At 39.5% G+C, this 12,903-nt stretch overlaps 1 protein-coding gene across 1 annotated transcript in view; it reads right to left on the reverse strand.

Annotated features, from left to right (window-relative positions):
* LOC140342305 (prostaglandin D2 receptor-like) overlaps window positions 1–9,401 on the reverse strand; it is a 17,004-nt gene extending 7,603 nt beyond the window's left edge. Inside the window, exon 1 of the mRNA XM_072428444.1 lies at window positions 8,500–9,401. Within this exon, the coding sequence (XP_072284545.1) occupies window positions 8,500–9,306 (807 nt within the window). The 5' untranslated portion in view covers window positions 9,307–9,401. The remainder of the gene's footprint in view (window positions 1–8,499) is intronic.
* Window positions 9,402–12,903: the final 3,502 nt, after the last annotated feature.

Genomic DNA, 12,903 nt, shown 5'->3' on the forward strand with positions numbered 1-12,903 from the left:
GAAATAACAGTGAAAAGGGATTTGAGATTTTCAGTACCTGTCAGAAAGTACCCTGAAATAACCCTGGTATGGCAGCCTCCTGCTCTAATTCTGACTAAGAATGCCAAGGTAATCAGCACTATTCGTAAACAGTATCCAGGGGGCCCAGGTGGCAGTGAACCGTGAGGAGGTATCTCAAAAATCATGATACCCTTCTTCCATTTTACAAACTTCCTCAACCAATTGGAACCAGCCTTTTAATGGGGGTTCCCTGGGGTCCTTCCAATAACGCAATATCTGTGCTTTGGCTGCATTAGGAAGGAAGGGCACCAGCGAGCGTTTGTATCTACCTAATGGGAGGTTGGTGCAATGGAAAAGTACACAAGGGGTAAACTCTAAAGCTGCATACACACCTGCAATTATTGTCATTGGAAAGGATCTTTCCAATGACAAAAGACTGCACGATGCATGAACGAGTGCTGTACATACAGCACCGTTCTTCTCTATGGAGAAGGGAGGGGGAGAATGACGTAGCAGCACTCTTCTGTGCACTCTCCCCCTTCTCTTGCATTAGGATTGTTTGTCGCCCATCTTCCGTGGATCCACCAGGACAGTCATTTGGATGATGAACGACGCTTGCTGTACACACGCCCGATATCAGCCCTGAGCCGATTATCGGGCGAGAACTATTGGACGTATGTAGGTAGCTTAAGGAGGCTCCTGAGATTGTTTCAATCATTTGTAGGACCTTTCTCCAGTAACTCTCATTTACTGGGCAATGCCACCATATATGTGACATTGTCCACGCATTCCACACCCTCTCCAACATAACCGAGAAGACATACGGTGTACATGTGCAGGTTTGTAGTATCATCTAGAGAGAAGTTTAAAATTCCTCTACTGTATCTTGGCATACACAGATGTCTTGTGCGCCAGGCATAAAATAGCCTTTTTTTAGAATTTAGAAAATTATTTTACACTTTTTGTATCTCACGATTGATTTTTTCCAGCCCATTCTTCCAACCACTTCCTGTCTGTAGTAACTGGCCCCAGCTGCACATCTTTGCTCTTAACCGGCTTCCTGACAACAGTGAATCATCTTTGTGCAATATGTATCAGTGCGGCCACTTGCAGACTTCATAAGAGGCACATGTGACAAGGGAAAAAACACAACTGTTGTCAGGACGTAGGAGGAAGTATTTGAGCAAGTACCCTTATGGTGAGATCAGCAGAATTCTTTTAATAGAAGCTGCAGATGTTAAAAAATATTAAATAAAATACAATTTTTAATTGATTTGGTTGATTTTAGTTGATTTACTATGCTGCAGCTTATTTAGGATTTTAGGATTGCGGTCAGATCTACTGTGAATTTGAAATGAACACGCTCCCTATGGATCACCTAAAAGCCAACCGAATGGATGCAAAAAGATCTAAGGCATTGTGGAGGGGGTCACTGATAGAAGAGACAAAAGAGAGGGCACTGAACAGTTTACATTGTCAATTTAATAAGTATGGAAGCAACATGCAGGTAACTTATATGACAAGTACATGGCAATGGACTAGCAGAATCTTTATAGGAACACTTAGGACCGATTCAGACCCACGGTGGTAACAAGCTTTGCTATTTGTCCTATGGCATCTTTCCAGCTTCTTGGGACTAATCCACTCACTGCGGCCCCCATTCATTCTCTTTTGGCCGCTGTGGGTAGACACTACATCTTTCCCAAGACAGCGGTTTAATAATGTGAGGAAGCGGTTAGCACACCGCAACCTCAGCACCATTCTCAGAAGTAATGTTCCTGGCTGTGCAGAATCCTGAATATTTTATTCATTGTATTGATTTTGTTGGAGCACTGGATTTTACATTAAAGGCAGCCCCGGGATCAAGCGATTCCATGCATCTCCCGTTGCTTGGCACCTTGCCAGCCGCTTGGTCGCTTGCACCTCAGAACCAGCGTCTGCACATTTTAAAGCTGCTCACTGCCATCCCCATTGATTCTCTATGGGGCTGTCGCTGGAACAAGCTACAAGTAGCTTCTCCTCCGAGGAAGCGGTAACTGCACAGCAACCCCATGGCCAGTCTGAGCAAAGCCTTATTTATGCTTAATAAATTTATTTTTGTGTTATTTTTTTTTCAACAGATATCGTCGCCTGTATGCCAGTTATAGATAAAGATGTACTTGGGGCATATTGCTGCTATATGTTGGCTTGTTTTGGAGAGGAGAACCAGAGCACCATGCTATAGAATTGACAGGTGGATAGTTTAAGCTCTATGTAGAATATATATATACATTTATACTTCAGGACTGGCACCCCTAGACACATGTCTCCTTTGACAAAAAAGGAAAATCCCTAAAAGACCAAGGAGCCCATTCCGTTCTCTTCAGTCTTTTATTCCTTCATTTTTTTTTTCCATGCACACAATCAGATGCCTAAAAAGTCACGTTATGCTTTTGTAAATATGACCCTAAAGGTTGTAATTATCCAGGCTCATTGACATCTGTCCGCTGACGTAAAGTCGTCAAACCAGCATTAATTTTTTCTGTTATTCCCAAAATTGAGAAGAAATTCCTGAGAATGTTATTTTTGACCATCGTCAACCACCAGGACAGATAAATATTGTTCATTGCTTATGTTATGATATGTAACTGTATGTTGGTTCATCTTGTTTGTGAGAAACTTGATATTGGTGCTTGGGGCAGTGGCCTCTAATAATATAACAGACTGTAAGGTCTACAGAAGTTTAAATTAATAAATGGTTATTCATGCTCTCAAAATATAATTTATCTTTAAAGGGCACTGTATACCATGAAAAACAGACTGAGTGTTCTGCACTTTATTGTTCTTTTATTTATTTCTTAACCTGATATACAGAGCAGGCAGAAAGCAAAGAACTCCTCAGCAGTATATGTTCACCCCAGTTGGGGACATAGCCAACATTTGATCCCTGGGCAGTGACTTCGGCTCACCATCAAACAAATTTTGTGGACCCAGGTTGATCATGTTGGCTGAGTTAGGTGCCCCTCCCTAGATCTTCCCAGTTTCCCCCTGCATCTGACCTTACATCCATCGCCGTCTTACTATACCTTACTCTGTGTTTGGGCAGCCAGCTTGGTAGAAGCAGGGCTTTTCTTTCGCACATCAGAGCCTCCAGCAAGGAGAACCATGAGCAGAACAAGACATATTCCATGTAGAGCTGCACACAACCTTAGTTGATGCATGCATTTGACAACATTGATGACACGCTGTATATGTCCAAGTTTACATAAGTGAAAATTCACCAGCACTCAAGCACAGTTCTTTTTTTCAGTCTTTTTTATTTATCAACAAATAGTCACATGAAGAAAAGCCAATATTTCCACCCCTAAACCAAAAGAGAATGATCAACAGTGATACAACAACAAATGGACATAAAGCTTTCTGCTTGAATGCTGGTGAATTTTCACTTACTACACCAGCACAAGAGTAACATTACCATCTCCTAGATTGTAAGCTCTTAGGGGCAGGGTCCTGTCCTCCTGTGTCACTGTCTGTATTCGTCTGTCATTTGCAACCCCCATTTAATGTACAGCGCTGCGTAATATGTTGGTGCTATATAAATACTGTTTATTATTATTATTATTAATAATATTATTAATAATAATAATAATAATAATAATACTATCTCGCTCCAAATGCCTTGAGACAGTCAGTGGCAGAAGTGTCATAGATGATCTCACTATATATATATATACCAGGGAGTGCTGAGAAGTTCCTGGCTTTGCCCCCTTCCAGATGAAATAGAAAAATGAGTGTGGGGGCATATGACAGCCTAATATCTTAGTTTGTACCTGTGCAAATATAAGGTCTTTGAGATTCTTAAAACTGTTTTTTCTTTTAGTGAGAAGCTGTGATGGCAGAGGCCCAAGCAAGTTTTACGTCATTGGAGTTACAGACCGTCATGAAGTTTTTGTTACATGAGGAACTCGTCTTTTCCTTTTGGTATGAGGAACTCCTCTGTTGTTCCCAGAAATTCTCTGACTCGGGATGGGGGCAAAAGAAGGGTGGATGGATGCCAAACTTTGGGGTGGGGGCTGTAGGCTAAATGCAGATGCATAATAAAAAATTATAACTTACTAGAGGAAAGTGGGCAATCAAAAATTGCTGTCAGTTGGACCATAATGGCCAGGTAAAGGTTTTTTTTTATGAATATTAACTGCACTAACTGCAGAAACTGAATTCACAACTCGGCACAACATTCACGTAACAAGCAGTTTTCTAAGGACCTGAACCACGCCAGACATATGTTTGTCTTGGCAGAGAGCTATAAATGCAGTAGGATCAGTAAAGCATCCAGACAATATTCCTTTCTCCAGAAATGTTTATATAAGAAATATTGATTTATCTAGAAATGTTTTGTGAACCGTCTGCTTTTCAATTTTCACACGTTGGATTTATAGGAGATATGTTTCCCAATCTGAGATTACAATACAAGCATTGTTGCTCTTCAGTGAAACTGCAAGTTCCTTTGGAAAGTGATCCTTTGCAGCCATGTACAATTTTTCCCAGTGATCAATGAGAAATAACTTTTTAAAGGGTCGGTATATTATTAATAATATTATTAAACAGGATTTATATAGCGACAAAATATTACGCAGCGCTATACATTAAATGGGGGTTGCAAATGATAAACTAATACAGACAGTGACACAGGAGGAGAGGACCCTGCCCTGAAGAGCTTACAATCTAGAAGGTGGGGGAAGTACACAAAAGGGAGGGGAGATGGATATAAATTTTAGTTACTGTACTCTGCTATTAAAGACCAGAACAGTTGACATGTATATTTTTACTTTGTTTTTGCTGTGTTCCAGGGACAAGAGGGGATAAGAAATGTTGCCAATAGGACACAGATAGCAATTAATAAATATATCATATATATATATATATATATATAATTAGAGGTGATTGTGAATATGTATAGGGATGTTTTTAGTAATAAACATTTATATAACTATGGTAGATCTGCCAGTCTTGGGGAGAGGGCACCTTTGGTGAAAGCCACATTCCAACATTTAGTAGAAACCAATCTATAGGCAACTGGACTTTTACGAAATGACATTTCTGTAAAAGTTGAGATTTGCTCAGCTTGTACCTAACTTCCCTACTGGTCAGTGTTGTCCCCCATTCTATTTAGGAAACCAACAGAAAAACTCAAGATTTGTAAAAGGGTCTAATTCTTAACATTTCAGGAATCCTATAACATGACTGGGTAGGACACAATTGCCTTTCAAGGGAAGTTTTTGGTTTTTATGTGTCCCAGGTTGGCCTAAAACAGTTCAATATTTCTAATAGATTAGAAGAAAACATTGAATGTTACAAAATCTTTAAAAAACTAGGGCACTTTTGCTACATAATTTGATTGATGTATTCCTCAAACATCCATTAGGATTGCCCATTTTTCCGGCCATTGACCTGGGTGGGAGCAAAGTTGAAGATACAAGGAGAGTGTAGGGCAGTTGACCAGTGGTCAATGACTATTGGCTTTGTATTATCACTCGGATAGTGGACCACTGGTCAATGGCCACTAGCTTTGTAGTAGGACTAGGAGGACTAGACATTCTTCTAGAGGAGAAATGGCACAGTACTACAGCAAGGAAAACTTTCCAACAGCTACTTCCAATGAATGTTCCTGCTGTTTACAATAACAGCTTCTTTGCCTTTGCTGAAGCAAACATCGTGGCCGTTAGGAGATACAAATGGCTGTATTCATACATAGGAATGTCTCCTGTTTTAAAATAAATGTTGGGTGCACCTATGGCCAGTGACACTAGCAGCCCAGCTCCCAATAATAATAATTCAGATTCCTGATATCTGATCAGTATTGTGTGGTGTCTGGTTGTAAATGACCAAGAAGTTAAATTGCAATTAATTATCTGTTTGTGCAGAAATAAACTAGTGTATGGCCAGCATACAGCAAGAAAAAAATTAGATGTCTAGCGTTTCCCATCTGCCACGCTAGACAATTCAACACCTGCTCCATTATTCCTAAGACTTGGGCAGTAACTATCGAAAAAGTTTTTTTTTTATTATTTCTTGGCTTCCCTATGTAGATCAAACTAAACAATATGAAACATGTAAATTAAAAAAGTTAACACTTTTCAAAAATGCCTTTCAAGTAAATGTTAATTTAACACAGTACACTCTGCAATTTATATTAGGAAATCTTTCCTTGGGAAAAACACTTAGTGGCTTTTTTCCTGGTCCCAACGGGCAGGTTATTTTTAATGCCTTATAGTCTACCATATGTTTCAAACTTTTTCCAAGAAACCTAATTTGCATTTCTGTCTTCCTCATAAGGTCTGGCTGTTCCTCTAGTGCTTTCTTAGTAATGATTGTTCTGGAATGATTTCATTATTCAGTAGATTGATGTAGGTTTACTAAATGCATCATTTCTACTTTTTTTCACACTATCACATTGCAGTGATGCATAGTTACTAACATGTTGCACTGAAACATTGCACCTAAAGTGGGACTAAACTTTCACTGGTGTGGGTGAGCCTTTGCTATATTGAGAACGTATGCAGAGTACTTTTTTGTAGGCACCCTGCAACTATGACAGGTCCAGAAATCCCCCAAAGATGCCATTTTTGCCGTAAATTCTTTTGAGGTTATTTGGATCCGTTTTAGTGCTTGGATGTTACATTGTTTCTAGCATCTTGGTCTATTTGCCATGGTGCCATTTGGGGAGATGGGCTCTACCTTGCATGCCACATGCACTATGCAGTGTAGGAAAAGTCATTTGGGACCTAGGAACAGCTTTTGGCGAAAGAGACTTTGCATGCCGGGATGGTCAGTAGAAGAGAGCTGGGATTATCTCCAGGACTTCTGATGGGAGCAAAGCCCAATGTAGGGGTCCAGGACCACTGGTGGTAGCTCAGTCTAGGAAGCAGGTGAGGTGGCCAGTAAGGACCTGTAATACTCCAAGACAGGTATATGGCTAAAATATAAACCTTATCTCAGTTCAAGAGCAGAGTTTGTTTAGTGTTGGAAACATTGTCCATTGCTTTATTCTTTAGGGGCCCATTCACACTTCCCTTTTCCTGTGCATTGCATTAAGACAGCCCATGGCCTAGCTTGCACAGGAAAGAATAAATGGATGTTGTTTCCAACACAGCACACCACAGTGCATAGTATTGTGCACGGCAACACATGTGCATCATGTTTTTGCTTTACAGAGCAAGATGAATCTAAATGTGTTCCAGCAAGTGTTATTTTAAATGCTATTTGCATGCATTTTAGGATTTCATTAAAGCTCCATTCACATAATGCTCCAGACCAAGGTTTTCTTTTGTGATTACTTGAAGTGGGGTCCTCCTTAAGACTTTCTGTTTGCATGAAGTGGACACTTTCTATTGTCAGTCCAGTGGCGGAGTCACCATTCAGATATGGAATCATAGGAGGGGATTATTGGGGATTGACCAGCGTGCATTCTGCAGCCTTGGATCAGCGGTCCTCAATATTCACAAATGACACCAGCAAAGTTCCTGAGTGGCAGATGTAGGTGAATATAATTTCTTGCACAAGATAAGATGAAAATCTCAGTGTGATAAGTTAGAGGGAATTAGTAGGGGCAGTAAATTCAGATTTTTGCCTAGAGAGGTGTTTTAATTTAAACACTGCAATAATAACTGAATATATGTCCTTATTGAAAACAAGGTATACGTTTCCCTTTTTTGCATTATTGTGCCTGATCTCTGTCTGCAAATACCAAGATGGAATGACCAACATTTTTATTCATAAGGTCTATTTTTACCAAACTTGAATACAGTATCAAACATATTTAAAGTAAACCAAGTTACTAAAATCTTATAAAGCTTCCAATAAATATATTTCAATATTGTTAACAAGCGAGACAAGTGACCAGTTATATACATTATGCTGGAGTGGTCTACTGTTGTCCCCATTGGGAAATCCACCCTTGAAAAACACAATGCACCAGGCATTGGCTGCATAGGGGGTGCAGGAGATCAATACATCAAGGAGCAATTAGGATTAAAACCACAGAAGCAAAGAATTTAAAAATGGCATTTGTTTGATACAGGAAAAAACTACATGCCATTTAAGGGGGGTCTCAGAGTTGTCTTTAAGTAGGACCTAAAGTAAACACTTTACTTTAGGTCTCATGTAAAGCCAACTTTGAGTTCTGATACCCCTCTCCTTTGGGTATTGCTCTTTATGTAAGTGGACCCATCATGCTGGATGAATGGCGGTGGGGTCATTCAACCCAGAAGACTGATGTCTAGTAGCTGACATCTAGAGAACTAGGGAGATAATAGCCACAGCTGATTTTTTTTTTGTTTCTTCTCCTTTAATGGGACTCTTTAAAAACTACACCAGAGCTGAGCTTTAAAGTCATAATAATAACTTATACTTTCTATCCTGAAGTGGTACTGAAAAACTGTTGCATATTTGGCAATGGAATCATGTGTTTCCATTTCTTTTAAAAATGTTCAGTTTTAATATTCACTCGTACATACTTACAGTCAGTGGTAGAGAGCAGATGGCAAATATAACAGTCATGACGGCCAGCAGAATAAGATGGTCCAACTCCTTCATCTGAGCTTGGCCCCCATTCATCCCTTTGTTGCCAACTTTAAAACCCACAACAGTCCTCATGCTATTGTTCCGATACATGTTATAGAGCTTTCTCATGATGGCCCCGTTGAAGAAAATGATGGCCATAACCAATACTCCCATAATTGTGCCGTAAAGCATAGAGTAGATGAGATCCTTAGAAGCTGAGTCCCTCACAGTCATCTCAATGAAACACCAGGTGCCGGGGCAATATTGCACAAACCTCCCAATGCCAAAAAAAGGCAACGAACAAAAGCCCAGGCTGAAGACACAGGACACAAGGGGGACCACAAGCCCAACTTTGTTGGTGATGCACCTTAAGTAAGTGAAAGGATAGGCTAAAGCCAGCCAGCAGTCAACAGCCATAGCCAAAAGAATGAGAGTGGGTGCCAGGCCAAAGAATGTCATGCAAAAAGCAAAAAAATGGCACAGATTTTGGTTCTCCGTCAGCTGGAATAAAGTTTCATTTTTAGAATAGGCTGCTATGACCACTGGACACACAACAATCTTCCCAGTGAGGTTTATAATGGTGAGTCCTGTTACCATCATGTAGAAAACTGAAGTTTTCTTGGACTTCACATTTAGCTTGTGTTGCCAGAGAATGATGAAGGCAATGATGTTTCCTAGGAGGCCAGCAGCAAAAAGCACAGAGCTGGGCACTAGAGAATGATCCCCTTGGATGTCTCTCCTGGAAGAACACGGATACAGTTCCATTTGAAAGCTAAAAAAAAGACTAGTGGAAGTCTTAGCGCTGACACTAGTGTTCGTATCTCTGATGATTCTGCAGGCAAATCTTTTATGTGCCTTTGCACAGAGTGTGCGGGGTGGAGTGATGAGTAATTGTTATGTAAAGTGTTCGTTTTAATAATGCATGCTTTTTTGGGAAATGGGCCAACATGAAGTTTGTAGCCAGAAGGAAACAAACGTGTTGTTTATAGATAGTGGATTATATGACATGATAAATACAAAGTGGGGGAAAAAAAGGTAATTGCAACATTTTGGAACTTTTTTCTAATCACAGCTTTTAGCCCCATCTTTGCTTCCCTATGTTCCATGTGTCACCCTTCAGCAGCTATGTCTGTTCTGTTTTAAAAAGCAAATATGATCCTTTTCATTCGTTTGTTCTTAATAGATTATAGAAAAGGATCTGGGGGTTCTGGTAGATCATAGACCTAATAACAATGCCAAGCTGCAACATCTAAAGCTAGTAAAGAACTTTCTTGTATTAAAAGAGGAATAGACTGCAGAGATGGAGACATAATCCTGCCCCTGTACAAAGCATTGGTCAGACCACATCTGGAATATGCAGTCCAGGTTTGGGCACCAGTTCACAAAAAGGACATTGTGGATATGGAGGGAGTGCATAGAAGGACAACTAAACTAATAAAAGGAATGTAGGAGCTCAGCTATGAGGAGAGATTAGCTGAACTGAATCTATTCTCCCTTGAGAAGAGATGTATAAGGGGGGATATGATCACCATGTATAAATATATAAATGGTCCATATAGAGAACTCTCTTCCCCATTATTCACTTTGAGATGGGGACAAGAGAACAAGAGGGCACTCTTTGTGCCTGGAGGAAACTAATTTTAAGCTGCGGATAAGGAAGGGATTCTTCACTGTAAGGTCTGTGAAAATGTGGAATCGGCTCCCTCAGGAAGTAGTTTCCTGCAACTACTATAGATTGCTTTAAGAAATAGCTGGATGCATTTCTAGAAGCACAGAATATTTTAATGGATTATTGAGTTTATTTGAAGAAAAAATATATTACATTTAAAAAGAAAGCAGAATTCATTTTTTAAAATAATGCATTTTATTGGGTGATTTAGGTCTTTAGAGATCCATGTTTTCAGGATCATATGAAGAGACAAAAGCTCCAGAAAGTCATTATATTTTTTTAACTTAAGTTATCTAATAAAAGCTAATCCCTGGGCAAATATTACTCTCCCTGCCACTACAATGGGGCCAACCCTCTAACTCTCTAACCCAACCTGCCTTTTTTTTGTTCCTTACCTTGGATTGCAAGATATTCTTCACTCATCCAGGTCTTTCAGGGCCATATCCAGGTGCAGGAAATGTTTATACCAGAGCTACAGATATTCCTTCCTGGCCAGTCCCCAACAAAATCATGAGATATTCCTAATACTGGACTGCCAATAGGAAGTTTCTTATTACACAACCAGTGACATGAACACCCCAAAATTTACAAAAGAAAACTTGGAACTAAAGCATTGTGCGACCCAGACATTACTTACGTAAAAAAGAGCCAAAGGTCAGCTAAAGTAGGGGATATACGGAGCCCAGAAAGTATCTTTAAAATGTAACTAAAGTTTCACGTCATAAATTTGTCACCAGGCAGGGCTTTATTGCAGAACGGGACAGGCAATGTCTCTGCTGGTATAAGTATTGCGTGTCAGATGGTCATCCCATCTGTCCCATGCTCAGCTAAGCATTGGTTGCCAGGATCTCGACACATCCCGGCTTTCCTTGCAGTATCCAGAACTAAATGAACTTCTGCATGCCAGCACTGGAGTTTTGTCGGTCTGGTCTGACCAGTTATCCTGGTCTGGCCAATGAAGATTGGGAGGAGAAAAAGAAGAAAGAAGATGGTGGCACCTGCAACGGAACAGGGCCAGGTGAGAATAAACTGGGTTTAGTTCCACTTTAAGTAACAAACCAAATCAAATTTCTTATAATTAGACCAGTTCTTGCAGATAAATATGGTTTATATTTACCATCTGCAGCCATACGGAGAAGGTCTATGTATTTGACTGGCCAATATGTTTAGTCCAAAACATAACAAAGTCAATATGTAAACAATGTGTTGAAAACTCTTTTATTTTGCCCCAAACTCGAATGCTGGCACCCCACCTCCACTTCCTTGCCATTCCGTCTAGGGTGCTATTATTATCTGCTAATATAGGATGGTGGGGGAATGGCAGCACTCCAGGTGAAAGAAATAGTCAAACTCCTCATGTGGCCAAATTTGGGGAGAAAAGCTTCCCAAGGATTTAGAAAATAGTTTGGAAAGCAGTAAAGTCAGTTTATAGCATTTTGTAATTCCTGCCTTAAACATTATTTGTATAAACTAAAAATTATACAGAAACCCCATCATGTATGAAATGTGGAGGCAACCCTTATTGATGTCCTGGTGTTATTTCACTGGGACAGGAATTGATGTGAAACTTCCTGAACAGACAGCCATAATGGCTCAATAAATGATTCTTCTTTCCCCTATGTAAAACTATTGAACAAATAAAGTTGTGGGTAGAGCTCCACCTTTATAATGTATAAATTATAATATGTAAGAAGATCCTACACTTGCTGCTGTTAAAGCTGAGCTCCGTAATATTTTACAGAAACAATTGTTCATTCTTTTAACCAGAGTACCTTACTATGGTATCGGCCTCATGAAATCCCATGTACACCAGTGTTTAGGTTGCAAAAGGTAAAACAGCCCATGTAGCTAATTGGTTGTACTCGAGTGCTCGTGAATTAGCAAGAAACATGCCAAAAGTAGGAAAGATCAGCTTTTTGTCTTCTGCTATTGCCAGGCATGTGCTAAAGGCACCAATAAAACCTAAGTGTGTTTTAATACTTGTAAAGAAAAATAAAGACACTAGGCTGGATTTTTCAAGGATGTGCACTACAACAACCACTTTGTGTCACCAAGTACACACGCATGTGTATATTTGTAGTTATACAGTCTGTATAGTTCTAAATGGGAACTGTTCTTTTTTTTGCATGTCAAAGTTGCATCTTTCCCATGTTGCCCTTCAAGCTGAAAAAAATGTCGTTTATATTAATATTTTAAAAAAGTAATTTATATTTTATTTGGCTGCTGTAGTGATTCTCCAGAGACCAGAACAAACTAATAGAATTGTTCCTCATTTACATTCAAAATATTTTGGATCATTTTGACCGGCCAAACCTAGAAAAGAGCTGAGGAATGTATATATATATATATATATATATATATATATATATATATATATATATATATATATATATATATATATATATATATATATATATATATATATATAACATTTCACAAGTGATACGGAATCTCCTTGATTTAAATCCAATGAATGAAAAGGGAAGATCAAGGACATTATTGTCCTGCTATCCTTGCCAGAAATCCTTAATGCCTACAATTAATGCTCTGCTCAGAATGTCTTCATATGTAGCCACCCCATTGGGCTGTAGAGAGCTGAAACTACCCTTATCCACAATGCACAATGCAAAGCATCATGAGTTATGAGCAAGAAGCTGACATTGCAGCCACTCTGCTGCCTTCATGTGTTCAGC

This window comes from Pyxicephalus adspersus, chromosome 12, assembly GCF_032062135.1.
Source record: "Pyxicephalus adspersus chromosome 12, UCB_Pads_2.0, whole genome shotgun sequence".
NCBI lineage: Eukaryota > Metazoa > Chordata > Amphibia > Anura > Pyxicephalidae > Pyxicephalus > Pyxicephalus adspersus.